Raw genomic sequence first — 20,104 nt, 5'->3', positions numbered from 1 at the left:
CTATCACTTGTTACTTGGGAGAGGAGACTGACCCCCACCTCACTACACCCTCCTTTCAGGTGGTTGTAGAGAGCGATAAGGTCTCCCCTCAGCCTCCTTTTCTCCAGACTAAACAGCCCCAGTTCCCTCAGCCGCCCCTCATAAGATTCGTGCTCCAGGCCCCTCACCAGCTTCGTTGCCCAGCTTCATATTCAGCCGGCTGTTGGCCAACACCCCCAGGTTCTTTTCTGTTGGACAGCTTTCCAGCCGCTCTTCCCCAAGCCTGTAGCACTGCACGGGGTTGTTGTGACCCAAGTGCAGGACCCGTCACTTGGCCTTGTTGAACCTCATACAGTTGGCCTTGGCCCATCTCAAAGGGATGGAAAAGGTGATGATGATTGACTGGGATGTAGCTGAAGGTATAGGAACTGAGCATGACGTCAATGGTAGAGAATAAGGGGTGGATACCGTCCTGGTTTCAGCTGGGATAAAGTTAATTGTCTTCCTAGTAGCTGGTACAGTGCTGTGTTTTGAGTTCAGTATGAGAAGAATGTTGATAACACTGATGTTTGCAGTTGTTGCTAAGTAGTGTTTAGTCTAAAGTCAAGGATTTTTCAGCTTCTCATGCCCAGCCAGTGAGAAAGCTGGAGGGGCACAAGAAGTTGGCACGGGACAGAGCCAGGGCAGCTGACCCAAACTAGCCAAAGGGGTATTCCATACCATGTGATGTCATGTCCAGTATATAAACTGGTGGGAGTGGGGGCGGGGGGATCGCTGCTTCAGGACTAACTGGGCATCAATCTGTGGATGGTGAGCAATAGCACTGTGCATCATTTGTATATTCCAATCGTTTTATTATTACTGTTGTCATTTTATTAGTGTTATCAGTATCACTATTAGTTTCTTCTATTCTGTTGTATTAAACCGTTCTTATCTCAACCCACGAGTTTTGCTTCTTTTCCCGATTTTCTCCCCCATCCCACTGGGGGCGGAGGGGAGAGGAGTGAGTGAGCAGCTGCGTGGTGCTTAGTTGCTGGCTGGGGTTAAACCACAACACCATCTATCCAGCCTGTCCAGATCCCTCTGTAGAGCCTTCCTACCTTCAAGCAGATCAACACTCCCACCCAACTCAGTGTTGTCTGCAATCTTGCTGAGGGTGCACTCAATCCCCTCGTCCAGATCATGGATAAAGATATTAAACAGAACTGGCCCCAATACCGAGCCCTGGGGAACACCACTTGTGACTGGCTGCCAACTGGATTTATCTCCATTCACCACAACTCTTTGGGCCCGGCCATCCAGCTGGTTTTTTACCCAGTGAAGAGTACACACATCCGAGCCATGAGCAGCCAGTTTCTCCAGGAGAATGCTGTAGGAAACGGTGTCAAAAGGCTTTACTAAAGTCCTGGTAAACATCCACAGCCTTTCCCTCATCCACTAAGTGGGTCACCTTATCACGGAAGCAGATCAGGTTGGTCAAGCAGGACCTGCCTTTCATGAACCCACATTGACTGGGCCTGATCACCTGGTTGTCCTGTATGTGCCACATGATGGCACTCAAGATGATCTGAATGAAGCAATAATGAAGCAATTAGCTCAGGCTCCGGCTGTATCTTTGTAAGCTGAGGCAGATGAATGTCATTTTGAATGTTTGGAGTTTGAGGTGCCAACAGTAACAAAAATGTTTGATGCTAGAAATATACAGTGATGGATGTGAGTGTTGTGATATAGATGGCCCTGTTCACTTTATCTGTGTCAAAGAATTTTAATGTTTGACTGCTTATTTAAGTTTTCCATCTTTTAAATCATATAAAAGGTGTTCCGTTACAAGTAAGTGCACAACAGCACTCTATAGCAGAAAAATTCTATTTCCTAAGGTGCTGAAACTGTTTGCATCTTGCTTTAGTAAATATGTTGTTACATGCACTTAGTCCCACTTTGGTGTCCCCTTACATGGGCACAATTCAAACCAGCTGATAAAACTGATTATTGCTCCAGCTAAAGAAAGAAGGAGACTTGCTGGAGTCCATGTACAGTACTATCTGTGTGTGTTTCATCAGGACACAGACATTACTCTAGGAAGCAAGTTATATGCTACCTGAACAACTGAGGATTGTGAGAAATATGCTTCACAGTCTTATAATATCTTAATAAAACACCTATAAACATATAAATAAATGCATACCTTAAAATTTTCTTCTGTCAGTCCTTCCTCAGTTTTGGCATCTCTGATCATTGCTGCAACGTATCTCTTAACCAGATTTCTCATAACTTCCTAAAAATATGAAATACTCTGTTAGCTTCCTTGGTATTAGTTACTAAACCTACACTCACTGGGCCTGTCTGGATTTCTTTGTGCTTAGGAACACGACAAAAAATGTACAAACCTTAGATCTGTTTTAAAATTTGTTCTGCTCTTCAATGGAAAGTGCTGATACTAATTATCCTGAGAAGGGCTGCACTGGATTTGATCAAAGGTATGTCTCATGCCAGTAACATGCAGTCTGACAGTGAGCAGTTGCTGATGCCTCATGAGTAGTGCAAGTCTAGTTCGGTTGTATAATGTTATTTCCAGCTATACTCTCCCAAGCCTCCTGCGATGTGAGATTCAGAGACTTTCTGAATCAGAAATGATAGCTCTAGGTTTAATGGGCTGTGACAGGTTTTCCTATGTGTTTTGAACTCATGTAAACTTTCAGCATCCACAAATCCTCTGCCAATGAATTCCACAGTATAGCTGGAATAAGACTCCATTTGGGATTTTTTTTATTTTTAACCTGCTCTCTGATAGTTTCCATTGTTGCCTTCTACTTCTAAGAATCCTAAATTTATTTAGGTTGGAAGAGATGCCTGGAAGCTGTCTGATCCAGCTCAGGGCCACGTCCAGTCAAGTGCTGAATATCTCCAAGGGTGAAGATGCTGCAGGCTCCCTGAGCAATTTTTTTTCCAATTCTTTACTGCCCTCATTGTGATGATTTTCCTTACAGAATTTCCCTTCCTGCAACTTGTGTCCATCGACTCCTGTTATTTGCTGTGCACTTCCAAGAAAAATCTGGCTCCTTTTTCTCTCTAACCACCCACTATGTTACTGAAGACAGCAATTAGATTCGCCTTAACCTACTCCAGGCTGAAATCCGAGCTTCTCCTTTTATGTCAGCCCTCTAACCATCTTGGTGGCCCTTTGTTGGATTCCTTCCAGTTTGTTAACATCTCTCTTGTAGTGGGGGGCCCAAAACAGGACACACTGCTCCAGATACAGTCTTGAAAGTGTGGGCTGGAGGAGAATAATCACTTCCCTCAAAGTGCTGCCTACAGCCTTACTAATGCGGTGTAGTACGTGTCTGGTATTCAGTTTGTGGCTAGATGGTAAACAGCTGCTCTGTGTTCACCTTCCCCATGATTTTATAGATCCCTGTCGTACTTCCCACAGCTGTCTCCCTTTCAGGTTGGAAAAGCCCTAGTTTACCTAGTCATTTCCCATATGGAAGCAATTAATTACCAAACCTGCAAGTGTACAGCCCACATCTCGTTTAACTTGCAGCCCTTTTAACACAACAAAAATTGAAAATAAATCTGAAAATTATTCCTTGTGCTACAATAATCTCAAAAAATCAGAGGCTGAAGCAGGAAGGATGGAAAAGAAGAACAGCTTACAGGGGATCTAGACAGAGGGGTTATTAAGGGACAGAAACTTGTCTTTGGGGGACCAGAGCCAGACAGATGGAGAGCAGGTTCTGATGGAACATGACAGTGAGCTGTATATATGATCCTGATGAATCTCAGCAGGGAGGTGGGACTATTTGTTTGCTTTTTTAAAGGCAATCCATGTTACAGTGGGCAAAATACTGGTTAGGATATTATTGCTCTAGGAAATAGCATTTTGCACCCCAAAAGTAGACAACCCTACTTCTCAAATGCTGTTGTTTGAACACCAAAAATACTATGCTTATTTGCTGAGGATGAAATAAGTATGCATTTTGTGGGGTTTTTGGGGGGTTGTTTGGGGTTTTTTTCTGCTTTCTCATTAAATACTTATTTTTTTTCCACTCATGAAGACTTTTTGGAGGCATAGAAAAATAATTGCCCTCAAAATAAACATGGGCCTGTACCTGGTATTGATGATGTCTTCTCAGATTGTCAGCTGCACGCCTCTGAAAAAAAGGAAAGGAAAAGAAAAGAACAGAACAAAAAACCATTAATCCCTCTTTGGTAGTAAAATACTTACAGCATAGAAAAACAGCAGGTCTGTGCAAGGTGTGGTATCTAGCAAGCTGAGAGACATGGTTCAAAATCTGTTGAAAAATGGCAGTGTTGGAGCAAAGCCTGTCATTAGCTTTACAGAAGGAAGAATGGTGTTACTGGGAAGGCAAAATGGATTTTCTACCTTTTCATCAATATGCTGCTATTACAGCATTGGGATGGATGTGGTGGGGCAGCCAGGTCTCTCCTTGCAGAGCCCCGAAGTCACTGATCTGAGATAGAAGGGGAACAATGTGATCATGTCACTCGCTTGCAGAGACTGAAGTGAATTTTACTGAATTGAGAAAAGCTTGATATAAGCATGGTGGTAGCAAGACACTCGATACGGCTCCTAATGTGTCTTTTAAGATAGAGCTAACCCAAACCTGCATTATAAAACCATATTAAAGGAAAATTTCCTGCTTAGTTCCCTGTTAAAAACACTTGGTGTGGTGGTTTAAGCCCAGCCGGTAACAAAGCACCACGCAGGCGCTCAGCTGTCCCAGGGACTCACGGCCATCTGTGGGGGTCTCCGCTCCCCCGCTGTAAAAGGAACTAGGCCTTAAGCCTTATTGTTTCTAAGACTATTCATATTAGACATATAACTAATGATTAGAAATTGGTTTAGATATGATTAATAGAATGCAGGTGCTTATAAAACAATATGCATAAGCTGCTTATTTGTCCTATGTGTCTCCCCCTCCGTGGCTGGCTTGAAACCCAGTCGAGCTGAATCAACAGAAGGAGGATCATACATCTTAGATCTAAGACATGGGAGTAAGTGATTAACTTTAGAACAAGAAAAACTAATAGAATAGCCTGAGTGATTTTCAGAAATTCAAAGGTGATCTTTGATGTGCAAGAAGATAAGTGATTGTGGTGACCAAAGACCTTCTGCCTACGACCACTTACTTCAGAAGAACCAGGACACGAGAATTGATGAGATAAGATGATGAATGGTAATGACATGGGAACAGAGATTGACTGGAAAATTACAAAGACTTTGGACTGGGACAATGGGTGGTAAAAAGGTATATAAGATTGGGAAATTCTTGGAAGCTTGCCATTCACTGCGGTGGTGGCCCAACTCCGAGTTGTTAATAAAGCAAACCTAGAGAAATCCACGTTTGAAAATTCTTTAACACCCGCTCTCCTGCATGGGCTGGGGGGCAGCCTGCCGCCTCACCGCGGGCTGCGGGGGCATCCCCTCCTCCTTCCCTGACCTCGGTATCCGCAGAGGGGTTCCTCTCACATTCCAATCCCCCACTCACTACCGGTTCCCCTTCTGAAATCTGCTCTCCCAGAGGCGCTACCGCCGTCACTGACGGGCTCAGCCTGGGCCAGCGGTGGGTCCGGCTCCGAGCCGGGGGAGCTTCGAGCAGCTTCTCACAAGAGCCGTCCCTGCCGTCCCTCCCCGCTACCAAAAAACCCTTGCACCACACAAACCCATAACACTTGGTCACAGAGAGGGGTATGGGAGATAGAAACTGAGCTTGCAATGCAGAGTTTGGCGTTGATAATGAGGGAGTGTAAGAGGGGTAGTAACTCTGAAGAGGAACAGCAAAAAGAAGTGTGGTAGGATGAAAGCATGGTACAGGCTTCAAGCAAGCGTTGCATTAGATTATACTGCTGTATCTAAGGGCTGTCCACAAGAAGATGGGGGAAAAAAAGGCCTGAATTACTTAGTCCTTGAATTCGTGTTGTCCTCAATAGCATACTGAGTCACATCTCCATATTCTCTACCTTTAATTATCCCTGACTAGTGAAAGACTTACAATTTTAACTTTGGTTTTTGTACCTGCTGCTGGCAAGAAAAGAAGGTGTCTGAGCACTGATTGTATTTCTACAAAACAGAACACTTAACAGCATCTTAGAAGACGATAAAAGGACATCCAAGGGACTTGTTAAAATTGACCTCAGTTGCATAATGAGGCAGGCACAGTAAGGTATTTTGTCATCTCCTTTTATCTGAAACTAATTGGCAATTTATGATTAACAATTTCCCTGTACTTGGAATCAGTTTACACTTTAGGGTTGATTTCTTGTTTGTAATTCATTTGAGGGTGGCAGTACCTGTGTGGTTGGGCTTGGCAAAAAAAAAAATAGAAAGGTGAATAGCATTATTTCCTAATCACTCTGAACAGCCACTGTGGTGTAGGGTTTTATACATAACCATCTTGTCTTCAGTGTTTTTCCCGATGTTGTTGCTGTATCTATGCCTCATCCAGAGAGAAGACAGCGATTCCTTGCGTTTAAGGGTGGAGGGATGGGCAAGCCTGCCCACCGCCGGGGCCGGAGGGGGCAAGGCAGCCGTGGGACGGCTGAGACCCTCGCACCACCCGTCTTTAGCTGGTTTTTAGAAAAAAAAATCTGATTTTTCGCAGTTGACCACACGATGGAGATGTTCCATTGCTGCTGAGAAAGCACTAAGGGAGTCCGTGGCTAAGAAAGCTCTCAACAATAGATCTGACTCACAGGTAAAGGGAAAAACACTTTAAGGTGTAACTGAAACGCACTTCAGTTCAGGTAAAGCTAATAACTCCTATAAATAAAACAAATGCTGATTCTTTTCTCGCAGAATACTTTCTGCAGTTGCTGTCTGCTCTGCTTTATTTTACAGTGAAATGTGAAATAAATGCATAGCTTTAATTCTGTACCCATAAGAAAAGCTTCATATAAATAGTTTCCCTAGCATGTCTGCCGTAAACTATACTGACTCTGAACCCTTTCTTTATGAGTTCTGCCTGCATATAATGAACTTTCAAGTGTGCATGTATATGTATATATATATATATATACACATGTATATATGTATACAGTGGTGTTTTGGTGACACATTTAATACATCCTTGATTCATTCCTAGCTCATGAATCCTGGCTTTTTGGTACTAAGGTTTCTTATGCAGGTATCATGCCTGATCCTTGAAAAATGCTGGCTTTAACAAGCCAGCTCCGTTATGTCTATCATCTGTTTTGTATCCTCTAGCACTGACTCAGCCTTTGGATGCTCACTACTGATTCTTCTACTGGGAAACACCATAGTACGTCACTGCTAATTAGGGCTTCCTAATAGGAAAGTTAGCATTTAGAGGTTGCAGAACAAAATGTTTTGAAATCTGAGTTCTGCCTCACAGACAACATGGCATCCATACATCCATATAGCCAATGTAAGAAAATGAGCCTGAAACTGAGTCTATACTAGGGTTATTTTCCCAGTACTGGTCATAGGGAAGGAATCAGAGTTCATAATGCAGGACTCAATGAAAAGAAGTATCTTGTAGCTCTGAGGCCAAAGTTATTACAGAGGAGATTCCAGTGAGCTGGAGTCAGAGAACCATCATCTGAGATCCCCAAACAAAAGCCAGAGAAAACTCTTCATTTCCCTTTGGTTGAAAGGGTAGAGGTTCTAAATTTAATTTGTGATGCAGTTTGTTGGGACAACTGAAAAAGTTCTGGGAACCCAAGGCTGAGCTGTGGGTGATGGGAATAAGTTTTTCAAAACCAGAAAGCAGCGAATTGCCCCAGGACAAACTATGAGATCACCTAGGTATGCCCATTCATTCTCCAATGACTTAACCTCTTGGGGAAAATCCAGTTAACAGCATCTGGTTTGCATCTACCCAAACTGTGTGTAGACCTGACCACTGGAGTGAATAGTGGCTCTCACACTCTGACGGGTACGGACAGATTTTCTTAATGTGGAAATCAGAGCGCATAGTGCATACCCACATCTTAGCCCTTTTTGGAGCTTGGGTGCATAACTGGGCCTAGAAATTGCAAAACGTTCCAAATTCAGATAGCCCTAATGGGTCTTCTGTTAGAGCTGAGGAGCTAGCTGAAGAACTTTGTAGTTTTATGAGATGTCCAGATGTGTCAACTGACATGACTCCCTGGTCAGACACAGCCATTCACTTTTTCCAGGCAGCTGGAAGTCTTGTTGCCATGAGCCCCCTGCTTCAGAGGGGTTTCAGCTATACTTGCAGCTAAGTACTTATTCTGTAGTGTAAACTAGCGATGGATATGGTCCTATTGTCTCACAGACTTTGGGATTTCCATTTTCATCATTATTTTTTTTTTAATTTACTCAACAGAAATTAACCAAAAATGCCCTACATTTCTCCCTCACCTATGTCCTCTGCTCCCAAACAGTTCAGTAATTAGTGGTTCACATTCAAATCATAAGGTAGCTGGGTTCAGCTCCTTCTTTTCTGTTCTCCCAAGAGAGTACATTTCCCCTCCAAGTTCTTAATGATTTTGAGATGGAAATCTCTCCTGTCAGAGCTGTTCTGCTTGGGGTAAATAATTAAATATCCACTGGAGAATAGAAATGAACCTGGGTCTCCCTTAGCCCAAGCTATTTGCTTTACTTGGCACCTGCTCCTTCTCTCTCCAAACAGAAAGTTCATCCTGAAGCTGAAAAGTTTTTCTCAACAAAAGCTTCTTTGAAACTGGTATATATTAATGAAGAAGTTTGGGGTTTAAGGATTTTGTATTTTTTTCACTAAAAAAAAGAAAATTCTGTCTGGAAAAATTCCCAACCATCTCTGTGTATAGGCTCCCTGCCCTTTGACCCTTTGCTGCACCAGTTTTCCAAAGCTCAAGCTGCTAATTTCTAGAAGGTGGTATTTATGTACCCCAGCAGGAGGTAGGTGCAGGAACCAGAGGGTGACCTTTCTGAGCCCCCTTCCTCACCACGCCATTCAGCAGGGGGCTGAGAGCACCCTGTTTCTTACTTTATTGTTCCACAGAGCCAGGAATGAGTTTACTCCCAGAGCTGCCATTTGAGAGGGAAAAAATATCCCTTATCATGGATGGGAAGTCTGACAGAAAATACTGTCCTGAAGGTTTTGCTGGGATGTATAAGGGTATTCTGGATCTCTCTCAGTCCAACAGGCATATTGTGTTAACCAACCCCAGATCCTCAGCTGCTATACGCTGGCATCACTCCACTAATTTTAATATCACTCAATCAGTTTACGCTAGCTAATCATCCCTACCAAATGTTTAACAAATGCCTAGAAGCATTGCCCACTCTCCCACACACGCAAGTGCACCACTTCCTTGATATTCTCTTTCTAACAAAAATCTCACAGTTTTTCCTCCTGTTGGTCTCTGCATTTACTTCTTTCCCTTGCCAGGTTACACAGTGATGTTTTATTCCTGAAATTCTTCACCATTCATGCTAGTTCATGTCTTTTATTTTTATTTCTAGCTGAATCACTGTCTCTCTTTACTGCTTTTCTAATACTAATTTTAATGCTTTTTTTTTCCAGTGTTTCTTTCTTGTAGTCTATTACGGGTTTGTTTCAATGTCATCCTCCTTTCTTTCCTATCCACAAGTATGACAGCTAAGCATTGCTTTCACAATGTCAACTGGTTAAGCCTGATTAGAAGCTTTCCACAAAGAGGACAAAATCAATTCATCAGCTTAGGAATTGTGAATTAGTTTTATATGTCACTCTTCCTCTTTATCATACTCCTGTACACCCCTGTGAACTTGTTCCTCCAAGTATATCTGGTGATTAAACTGAATGCCGGGATATGACAGTGAGAATACGTAGGAAAAGCCTATCCTTATTACTCACTTCTCAAGACACTGGGAAGAAATACAAAGAAAAGGTCAATGGAGTAATGGTCCAGCAAAGAACTGTATCGTAACCCCTGGCTTCTTTGAAATGAATGGAAGTTTTGCTACCAGGGTCAACAGCATGAGGACTGTAACCCTTTCTTCTTCCCCTTACCCACACATGATACGCTCGTACTCTCACTTAATGCTTTGCTATTGGAGTACCTAACAGACTTGAAAACATTTATATTCGCCAAATCCCTATCCTATAGGGACAGTGCCATTATCCACATTTTACCCACAATAGTTTTCTTTACGTTGGAATTGGCTAAAAGCAGTCTAGTTACTGAGGTTCTGGTTTGCTCGCTATGGGAAATGCAGAAAACATAACTAGAAAGATTTAGTTGTTGGTGGGTTAGGTTGTTGCCTGGATATTTCCTCTGACAATATAGAAAAACTGTGCTGCTGACTGCAGTATCTCAACTGGATAAAGCTAGGAGGGACAAATTCAAAACTGCTTTACCTGCTGCAGCTACCAGAGAAAGTCTGTGGCTGAGATATTACACAGGCATCTGCTGAATCCAGATGCAGGACTACTCTTGCTCCCCTTGTGTGTCTTTTCCTCTCTTTTTTTTAGCAATTTCACTGCTAATCAGCACTATTAGAATAGGGTACCAATGTGATTCTGAAATAACTCTACCTGTAAATTCAAGTAAGCAATTCCAAGTAAATGCTGTTACCTTTCAAAATGTTTTCAAAATGGAACAGCTTTTGGTAAGACTGCTTTTATGGTAAACCCATTCGATTACATGGAGAGAGAGAGAGACAGAGAGACAGAGAATATCGCATGATGAATACTTCATATACAAGTCTGTGATTCATGATATGTCAATGATACTTGAACTGTGACACTTGAGCTAGAGATCATCAGCCACATGTCTGGGATTGGCAGACAAGTATACACATTTGATCTCTCATATTTGTATTGCTTTTAATCTTTCTTGCCTTATCTGTAGATGAGGAACAGTCATGGTTCATATTGTCATTGCACAGGAATACGATGATGCTTTCTCTTCAGTCAAATACACTGACGTGAAAGTAAAAAATAAACATTCTCTGTTAGAATTATTCTCTACTCATATGCACATTATTTGGCAGTTTGGATGCTCTGTAAGGCTGAGAAAGACTCATCTATATAGCAAAGAGGAGGACTACAGCCAGAGTAAAACACAGAACTTACCCCTATTGTTCCAAAACTTTCAGGCTTTCTCCTAATTTTTTTCTTGCAAAGGTGTCTCCATAACCATTTGACCAGATACCACAGAGACTTTGGGCTTGGTATGACATTAAAAGGAGTAGGCAGAGTTCCTCCTTCTTCAAAGTAACTCATCCAGAGTTTTGTTCGAGCAAACTTCCACTCAATGTCTGCATGATCCTGCACACAAGAAACACAACACCAGCACAGATGCTGCTGTAATTAAGGAGGTGAAACAAACTCTACAAAAATCTAAAAACCTAAAACTAGAACAACCCTGAAATACTAATGAATTTTCTTGTTAAAATGCTGGCACATTCTTTAGACAGAAGGTCTTTAACACAAAGCAAAGCTAAGCTGGTTTACTTCAGTAAAGAGATGTTAGTTATGTACAGTATATATCCACCTTCAACCTTTCTTTCCTTGCTACAGGCTTTTAAATGATTAGAAGTCTCAAACAACAAAGGATAATTACAAGCAGAAAAATGCTACATTTCTGGAAGAGATGTTTTATTACAACAGCAGCTCATCATTATTCCACATAGATCACCCTAATTACTCTGCTGTGTAGCAGCTTCAACAAGTCTGTAAGTCTCATGCACTCTCTTAGCAATTGCCAGCCCCAGAAATTCACAAATAGGTTATCCAACAAATCACGAGGCTACAAAAAACTGTTGAGTTGAGTATCTTTTTTTCCTCCTACTTCAGAATTATATACTGGAACAGGTTGTGGGGTTTTTATTTTTTTTAATTTTTATTAGAAATTTTATTTCTTTTGGATTCTATATAATATTGTTTAATTTTGAAAATTTTGAAAAAAATCAAAACTAAAGTCTATGGAAAGATTGCTAAATCCTAGAAGCTGAACAAGAAGTTTAAATTGCTAATATTAGATTTGGACAACAAACATAGTAGCCAAGAACTTAAACTACAGGTCTAGACCTAGTCTTTAATATTTTGCCAGATACACAGTAATCAAAACAGTAACTTAGAAGTTGTAGTAGGAAAAGTATTCTACCTGCAGTCTGAGTTTTGAAGAATGCTATTGTGTTGTGATATTGTGTACCAGACTTTGCCAACTAGCATTATATAAACACATGTAGTCAGTATTTCTCTTGTGGAAAAACTTGTAATTTCCAGATTAGAAAAAAGGCACATTTTAAAACCTTAAGACTGTGAAGGTTTCTTTTATTTGTTTGCTTTCTGCATGATCATATTTTAATTATCATATGATGAATCAGTGTTTATTTTCATTAGTCTCCTTAATAGACAGCTGAGAAATAAAAATAAGCCAGTAACTCTAATAAGGATAAAGACAGTTTTCATTGAAGGAGAAGACAGGACACTGCTGAATGAGAATTCATGACCTTTTGTTTGAATTGCTAATGGGTCCAAAACTGTCCATGAAACATGGACATCCAATTTCTTTTAACTGTACATTCACGCTATACAAAAAATCCAAAAGCAACAGCCTTTTAAAGGTTAATAAATATAATGTATTAGAAATAAAGCAGAGACAGAACAAACTTTGGCGGAGTCTCTTTCTCAGGAGAGGTGCTGCACAGCGCAGCTTGGGCTGGGCTGGAGCCCCCGTCACTTGCCAGCAGCTTCAGGACACCCTTCCCAGCCCACGAGCTGGCTTCTGCAGCAGGGCCACCCATTCCCCATTGAGAGCTGTGGGGGAATTCCCTTCTGCCCAGTCCAGCTGGGGTCTGGTTTCTGTGTCCTTCCAGAACAGTGCAAAAGAATCAGAGAATTTGTCCCACTATCCTGTCTGTAAGAAAGATTTACTGCCAGAAAAATGGGATGTAGGAACAGAGAGAAGGTATATATTATAAATGATCTAAGAATAAGAAACAACTTACAGCAATAAGTTGGTAAGAATTATTCATCATGGCTATTAGCATGTTGAGCAGAACAACCAGAGAGATTACATTATAGGTACCAAACATGGTGGCCCCAACAAATTCAGTAAATTCATGCCTTGCTTTCACATTGGTCACATAGAGATTGATGAGTCCAAATATAGACCAGAATAATGACTGCAGTGTTTCAAATAATCTGAAAAACAAAACCAGAAAGGAATAGCTGTATGATAACAATATATGCACTTTTCAGATGGTTCAGTTTTTCCCCAAACACACAGAAGTCCTTGACTTGATTGAGATGAACAATACTTATCACAATATAAGCAACATATATGCAGTATCTTTCTAGGGAAACAATGGCTTAATGTTTCAAATCTGAGCCTCTAGATATACAACACTGAATCTATAAATAAGTCTGCGAGTAAAAGGCTGATTTTGTTCTAACTTCTGAGGGATAAATATAGTTTTAGAGAACTTATTTTGGACACCTTCTTTTTTAAATATTTTGACCCATTGCCTTGACTGCAGAGGGTAGAAGAAGGAGCCAAAAGTAGCTCAATTATTGTTTCGCCAAGATGTTAAAACAATTATGGTATCTTCATACCTACTTGGTGTTGTCAGTTTATGCAATTTCTCATTTGTGTTGAGAGCCACTGAGATAAAAGGAGTGTATAATTAGAAAGACATTATCATCATTAGCATATGTTTTGTTTTGCAAAGAATGAAGACATTAAAAAGACAAACATGCCACTCTCAAATGAAACTTGTGCTTTTATAACTAAATTATAAGATATTCCCTTAGAAAAGTTTGGGACAACAGCTAGGAAGCTAAATAACAATAACCAACTTTTTTAAAGTCCTCTGCGACTAGATAGCTTGACGTAATTTCCCTTTTGTACCATGTTCAGCTACCATACAGTGCCATAAGCATGGGCCCAAAAGTTTGGAGCAAAATTTTCTGCTTGTCTGGTCCCATATCTTGAGGTGCATTGGAGTGAGTCTTCCCATCGCCTCCCTCCTGCTCCTTGGCCCTGACACCAGAAGCCCGTTACCCAGATGGGACGCGCGGGCCACCAGCGCTCTCCCCTCTGCACCCAGAGCAGGGAGGCTGCCGAACTGCTGGGACTTCCACCACCCCGGGGCGGTTCTGCACGCTGGGACCCGCTGTCCAGAACTGGGCAAAACTTCACCCTTCAGCCCCTTTCCCACCGTGAAGCGTAACTGTCGTGCAACCCAGTCCAGTGCTGTCCTGCAGAGACACCCGAGAGGGCAGTACGCTTTTACTTAGAGAAACTCCAGGTCCTGAATCCCTGCTCCTGCAATACAGTGTATGGGAGTGGTAAAGTACCGCTCGGGAGTCTCTTGTATGGTGTGTACTGGTCTGAGCACAAACTGAACAACCACTATTCTCCCCCGCTCACAGTTGCAGAAAAGGCTCATAAGGCATTGCAGTTTGCCTTGACACTATCTTCTGGCACTAGTACCAGTGGTCCCAACTATTTCCCAGATGAATAATGTTGCTTCTCTCAATGTTCAGCTCTGAAAAATTTCCCTGTGATTTTCTGTTTAGATCATACAAAGTTTAGACCTGCATAAGAGGTTATTAATATGCAAGATAAATACGCTGTGCCTGAGCAAAGTTACTTGATTAAGATGATATAAAAGGTGCTGTTATTATAGTTATTTACGTGGAGAAGGAAGCCATTGGTAATAAATATCTTTTCAAAACAGCCTAGATATGATTCATAGAAGGTAAAAGGGAACAGGTATTTATAGCAGGAGTTTGATTCAGACTGGTAGAGAAGCAGTATTAATTTGGTAGTGGTTTGGTGCTATAGATGAACTACAGAACAGAGTGAAGTAAAATTGATTTTTAAGTGAAAGAAAAATAAATAAACTTTGAAACAGAAATTGGAATACAGTATTTGATTGTGTGGAGTAGACTCAGGGTCAGTAGAAGCCTGGACCGAATGTTTTTTCCTGCCTCAGTTTATCACATTTACAATGAATCTTCATGTTTCAGAACACCAAACTTATTTAATGCCCACAAGCAGTCATGGAAGAAATGCAGAATGACAGCTGCCTGGATAAGCAAGCTCTGATCTGGTGACCCTTCTTCCCTTAATTCTAAATATGTACTTTCTAATCTCATATAATCTCCCCCTCCTCTTTACTTTATCTTTTTATCTTTTGAGATATCTCCAATTGTACAGACTTCATTGTGGTATGGGATGAATATTATTACAGAGTCATGCAATGTTAATGTTTATTTTTTTATTAGGGTAACTTTAGATGTAACTGTCAGGACACCGCTGCAATGCCAACAGAAGACAGACAGCCTCTTCCCTGTAAACAACGTCTAAGTGATTAAAATATTGGGGGCAGAAGGGGACAATAGAAATAGATCAGCCACTCACGTTGAAAATGCGTTATTCTGCTTTTCACATCGTATTCCTTTGCAGTTGCCAAGTTCGTCTGTCTCATAGTAGAAGTACAGCTGGTTCAATCCATTTGCGAAAGCTAGCAGCACAAGGCAATATATGAAGAGAAACTTCAAAATGTCGAGCAACATTCTTCCTAGAGATATCTGCAGAGGTCCCAGGTGAGAATTTGCAGTGAATAATGAGATCAAGCGTAGGGAGCTAAAGATGTTTGCGATTGCAAACAGGGCCTCAGCCACCAGGGTTGGATGCCACATGTCCCAGCTCTCCCGTGGAACTAACCCACTATACTGGAAACAAGCAGAAGGGAAGAAATTATTCCTCTATTTTTATGCATAAACAAGTATGTCAGTTTCTTTATAAGCTGTTCAATTAATTTGCAGATAGCACAATAAAACTAAACATTTTTTTGGAAAGCAACACGTCTTCAGGAGAATTTTTTATTTTAGCAAAACAGAAAATGGGCAGTACCCATAAACCTGTCTTTCATTTTTATCTGCAGGATGGTCTACGCTTTCAAGTTTTTTGCCTGTGTTTTGCATTTGGTTATAATTTTCACAGCAGCAAAAGCAAGTCTAACAATTCTGACTGAGAGTAAAAGGAACAGTTTTTGAACACCTGGGCTTTTAGAATTATAGAAACTTTCAGCTGTAAAATAAGGTAAATTATTTCTTTGGAGAACAGTGCAGATATTACAATGATGTACAAAAACCCGCAAGAACTTTGGGAAGTTGGAAGAAAACATTTAATCAAGGTGTAAGTATATCACTTAATCACTAACACTGGACCAATGATGAAAAGCTGTTTATTAATGAACCATGGAAAACTGCTTGTGTGTCTCATTATCAAAGAGTCTGATCCCTGGAATTGTGACTCTTTACTGTTCCAGCTCTACCAAAAAATTTCTTGAAGATGAAAGATGTTACTTTGAACTGAGGCTTAACTACTGTGGCAGACTCATTATTATTTATATGGTTTCATTAATCTGTTTTACAGAACATATCAGAGGACAGAATCTATGCTATGAAGCACTCTAAACTGATGGGATAATATAATATGAAGAATATTTCAAAAGGGGACTATGGGACGGTCTGTATTTACCTACTCTAGGCCACCCAGATGCATCCTTCAGAGCTGCTGAGCATGCCCTTAGTAGTAAGGAAAGGACCTCTTCTGTGTCACTAGGGCCAAATGAAACAATATAAGCAGGCATCACATTTCCACACCACACTCACCCTCCAAAGAAAGTGACTGCTCTCACAGTGGTTCAAGACCACCTGAGGAACATGAACATACGTAAGTCTATGGGACCTGATGGGATGCATCCCAGAGTCCTGAGGGAATTGGCTGATGTAGTTGCCAAGACACTCTCCACAATATTCAAAAAGTCATGGCAGGCAGGTGAAGTCCCCAGTGACTGGAAAAAGGGAAACATTGCACCCATTTTTAAAAAGGGTAGAAAGGAGGACCCTGGGAACTACCGACCTGTCAGCCTCACCTCTGTGCCTGGGAAGATCATGGAACGGATCCTCCTAGAAGCTGTGCTAAGGCACATGGAGGACAGGGAGCTGATTCCAGACAGCCAGCATGGCTTCATCAAGGGCAGATCTTGCCTGACCAACCTTGTGGCCTTCTGTGATGGAGAGACGACATCAGTGGACAAAGGAAGAGCTACAGTTGTCATCTATCTGGATTTCTGTAAGGCCTTTGACACGGTCCCCCACAACATCCTTCTCTCTAAATTGGAGAGAGATGGATTTGATGGATGGACTATTCGGTGGATGAGGAATTGGTTGGATGGTCGCATCCAGAGGGCAGTGGTCAATGGCTCAATGTCCAGCTGGAGATCAGTGGCAAGTGGTGTCCCTCAGGGGTCCATACTGGGACGAGTGCTGTTTAATATCTTCATCAATGACACAGACAGTGGGATAGAGTGCACCCTCAGCAAGTCTGCAGCCGACACCAAGCTGAGAGGTGCGGTTGACATGCCTGAAGAACATGATGCCAATCAGAGGGACCTGGACAAGCTCGAGAAGTGGGCCTGTGTGAACCTCATGAGGTTCAACAAGGCCACATGCAAGGTCCTCCATATGGGTTGGGGCAACCCCCAGTATCAATACAGGCTGGGGGATGAAGGAATTGAGAGCAGCCCTGCCGAGAAGGACTTGGTGATACTGGTGGATGAAAAGCTGGACATCGGCTGACAACATGCACTCGCAGCCCAGAAAGCCAACCGTATCCTGGGCTGCATCAAAAGAAGTGTGGCCAGCAGGTCAAGGGAGGGGATTCTGCCCCTCTACTCCACTCTGGTGAGACCCACCTGCAGTTCTGCATCCAGCCCTCAGTACAGGAAAGACATGGATCTGTTGGAGCAGGTCCAGAGGAGGGACACAAAAATGGTCAGAGGGATGGAACACCTCTGCTGTGAGGAAAGGCTGAAAGAGTGGGGTTGTTCAGCCTGGAGAAGAGAAGGCTCCAAGGAGACTTTATAGCAGCCTTCCAGTACTTAAAGGGGGCTTACAAGATGGGGGCAGACATTTTAGTAGGGCCTGTAGCAATAGGACAAAGGGTAATGGTTTTAAACTAAAAGAGGTTAGATTCAGACTAGATATAAGACAGAAATTTTTTACACCGAGGGTGGTGAAACACTGGAACAGGTTGCCCAGAGAGGTGGTAGATGCCGCATCCCTGGAAAAATTCAAGGTCAGGTTGAATAGGGCTCTGAGCAACCTGATCTAGTTGAAGATGTCCCTGCTCATTGCAGGGGGTGGGGGGACTAGATGACCTTTATACGTCCCTTTCAACCCAAGCCATTCTGTGATTCTGTGACTCAAACTTGTTTTGGACAGTGCTAGTTTGGGCATTGTTTCAGGCAGCGCTAGTTGGCACAGGACCCCACCACACTGGGGTTGCTCTAACCAACTGGTAGTGCAGGTGAGACAGTCCCAGTGCCTGACAGCAATCCCTGGCATTGTTTTTTTTATTCATATACAAGCAGCCATAGCATCTGACAGAGTTGTGGATTTGGGTATGAGAACTGCAAAACTGGAGAACAGTAGTCCATTGAAGAGTTAAGAATCACTCAGCCTTACATTTCAACCACCAGTTATATTTGTTCTCTACAGAGTAGGGAATTAAATCCAGACCTGCTGGAGTCACAGGTCAGTACTCTCTTCATTAGACTATCCTCTCCCTAATGATCATGCTGTAAAATCAAGTCTTACTGCATTTGACACTGTAGCTCCAAGAGGGATGCTATGATGCTTCATCCACTATTGCCCTTCAGTCCAATTCTGATTGATTCAAGATTGGTGATGAAGTAACAGGCAGTAGAAAACAGAACTGAGTTACCAGAGATATCAGCTAAGAGATAAAAGCAAGAAGAAAATTAAGAAGAAAAAAAAATTCAGTGTTTATTGAGAAAAGAGAGGTGAGAACTCCTCAGCATGTTTTCTATAATGTCTTTCTTTGAATCATATTATACAGTATATTACTGTGAATTCTGATGGCACTTTACAACCCTGGTATGTGAAAACTTGCACCTATTAAATAGGAACAACTGTCAGTACAAGCAAAGACTAGGTGCGGAACAGTGCAGTAGATGCTCAGATTAGGGAAAAGTACACAAGGTGTGCTGGTGAATAAAGGAAAATATATTAATGAAAAAAAATTAAAGAAGATATTTGAAACTAAAAAGAGATGGAATTTTTGGTAGAGAATCAAAAGCGTCCAACTGCAGACATATTTTAGGTGAAGGCAAGTAATGGGAGATTCCAAGGAAGTTAAACAAGTGGAGTGGGGTGGGGAATCTAAGGAAATACTCTTCTGAGAAAAACATGGAACTACAGGACACTGAATAAGAATAGCATACGATATAGTATGAGAGCAAGGATCAAGTTAAACCAATCAGGTGTGGACAGCCACATCTGTGCTCTCCGTCACCTCCTTTTATAGTCAGCAAAGAAAATGGGTATTTCTAGAGTAGTAGGAAAGCAGATATCCCAAACAGGTCAAATGAGCTGCTCTAACTTTCTCTGTTTCTCCTCACTGATTATTGGGGTAGGGGAGAGGCTATCTTATAGTTGCAGTCTGACACGATGTATCCAGTATCACCTTTTCTAGAAGAGATGAGGTTAAGGAGAAAGGTGAGGAGAAAGGACTTTATCTATGATGTTCTGTATTGAGACACAAAACTGGTGTGTTAAAACAGTCAGAAAAATATTAAGTGACCTCTCATTTGTAAAAGGGCAATCAAAGGCACAACTGCGTTACTTCATCTTAACTGGCGCTGCCTTTCTTGGGCCCAAGTGCCTCCTGCATCTGTGGATGCAGCGCAAAAGGTCTCACGGTTGTAAGCAGAGAGTGAGGGCTGTTACTTAGTTTTAAAGAGACATGATTTCAAAGACTGGAAATACTTGACTGAAAAATAGTGAGAAAGGTGAAGGTCTGAGAAGTAAGTCTGGAAATGGTCTGTGAAATATACTAGCTGAAAGAAGACAGCAAATAATATAAAGAAAATAATGAGTATAAGAGGGCTCTGACAACAAAACCCTATTGATTACAACTGAAAAGAAATCTAGAAATATCAAGGAAGAACCAGGACAACAGAGAAGCTCACATGTGAAAACGAAAAGAAAGCAAAGGAGTGAAAAGACTAGGCATGTTAAAACCAGAAACAGTGAAAATATGAAAAAAATGAAAAACTGTATTTTAGGACCAAGCAACCCAACACACACAGAAATGAACTATTTGTTCT

At 41.7% G+C, this 20,104-nt stretch overlaps 1 protein-coding gene across 1 annotated transcript in view; it reads right to left on the bottom strand.

Moving 5' to 3' along the window:
• Positions 1 to 20,104, bottom strand: part of TRPC4 (transient receptor potential cation channel subfamily C member 4) — a 152,180-nt gene that overhangs the window by 1,961 nt on the left and 130,115 nt on the right. Inside the window, exons 6-10 of the mRNA XM_069807919.1 lie at positions 15,325 to 15,638; positions 12,905 to 13,100; positions 11,025 to 11,219; positions 4,089 to 4,130; positions 2,165 to 2,254 (exon numbers count right to left, since the gene is read on the bottom strand). Of these exons, the coding sequence (XP_069664020.1) occupies positions 2,165 to 2,254; positions 4,089 to 4,130; positions 11,025 to 11,219; positions 12,905 to 13,100; positions 15,325 to 15,638 (837 nt within the window). The remainder of the gene's footprint in view (positions 1 to 2,164; positions 2,255 to 4,088; positions 4,131 to 11,024; positions 11,220 to 12,904; positions 13,101 to 15,324; positions 15,639 to 20,104) is intronic.

This window comes from Haliaeetus albicilla, chromosome 20 (genome assembly GCF_947461875.1).
Source record: "Haliaeetus albicilla chromosome 20, bHalAlb1.1, whole genome shotgun sequence".
Classification (NCBI taxonomy): Eukaryota; Metazoa; Chordata; class Aves; order Accipitriformes; family Accipitridae; genus Haliaeetus; species Haliaeetus albicilla.
This window is presented reverse-complemented; position numbering and strand designations above follow the sequence as displayed.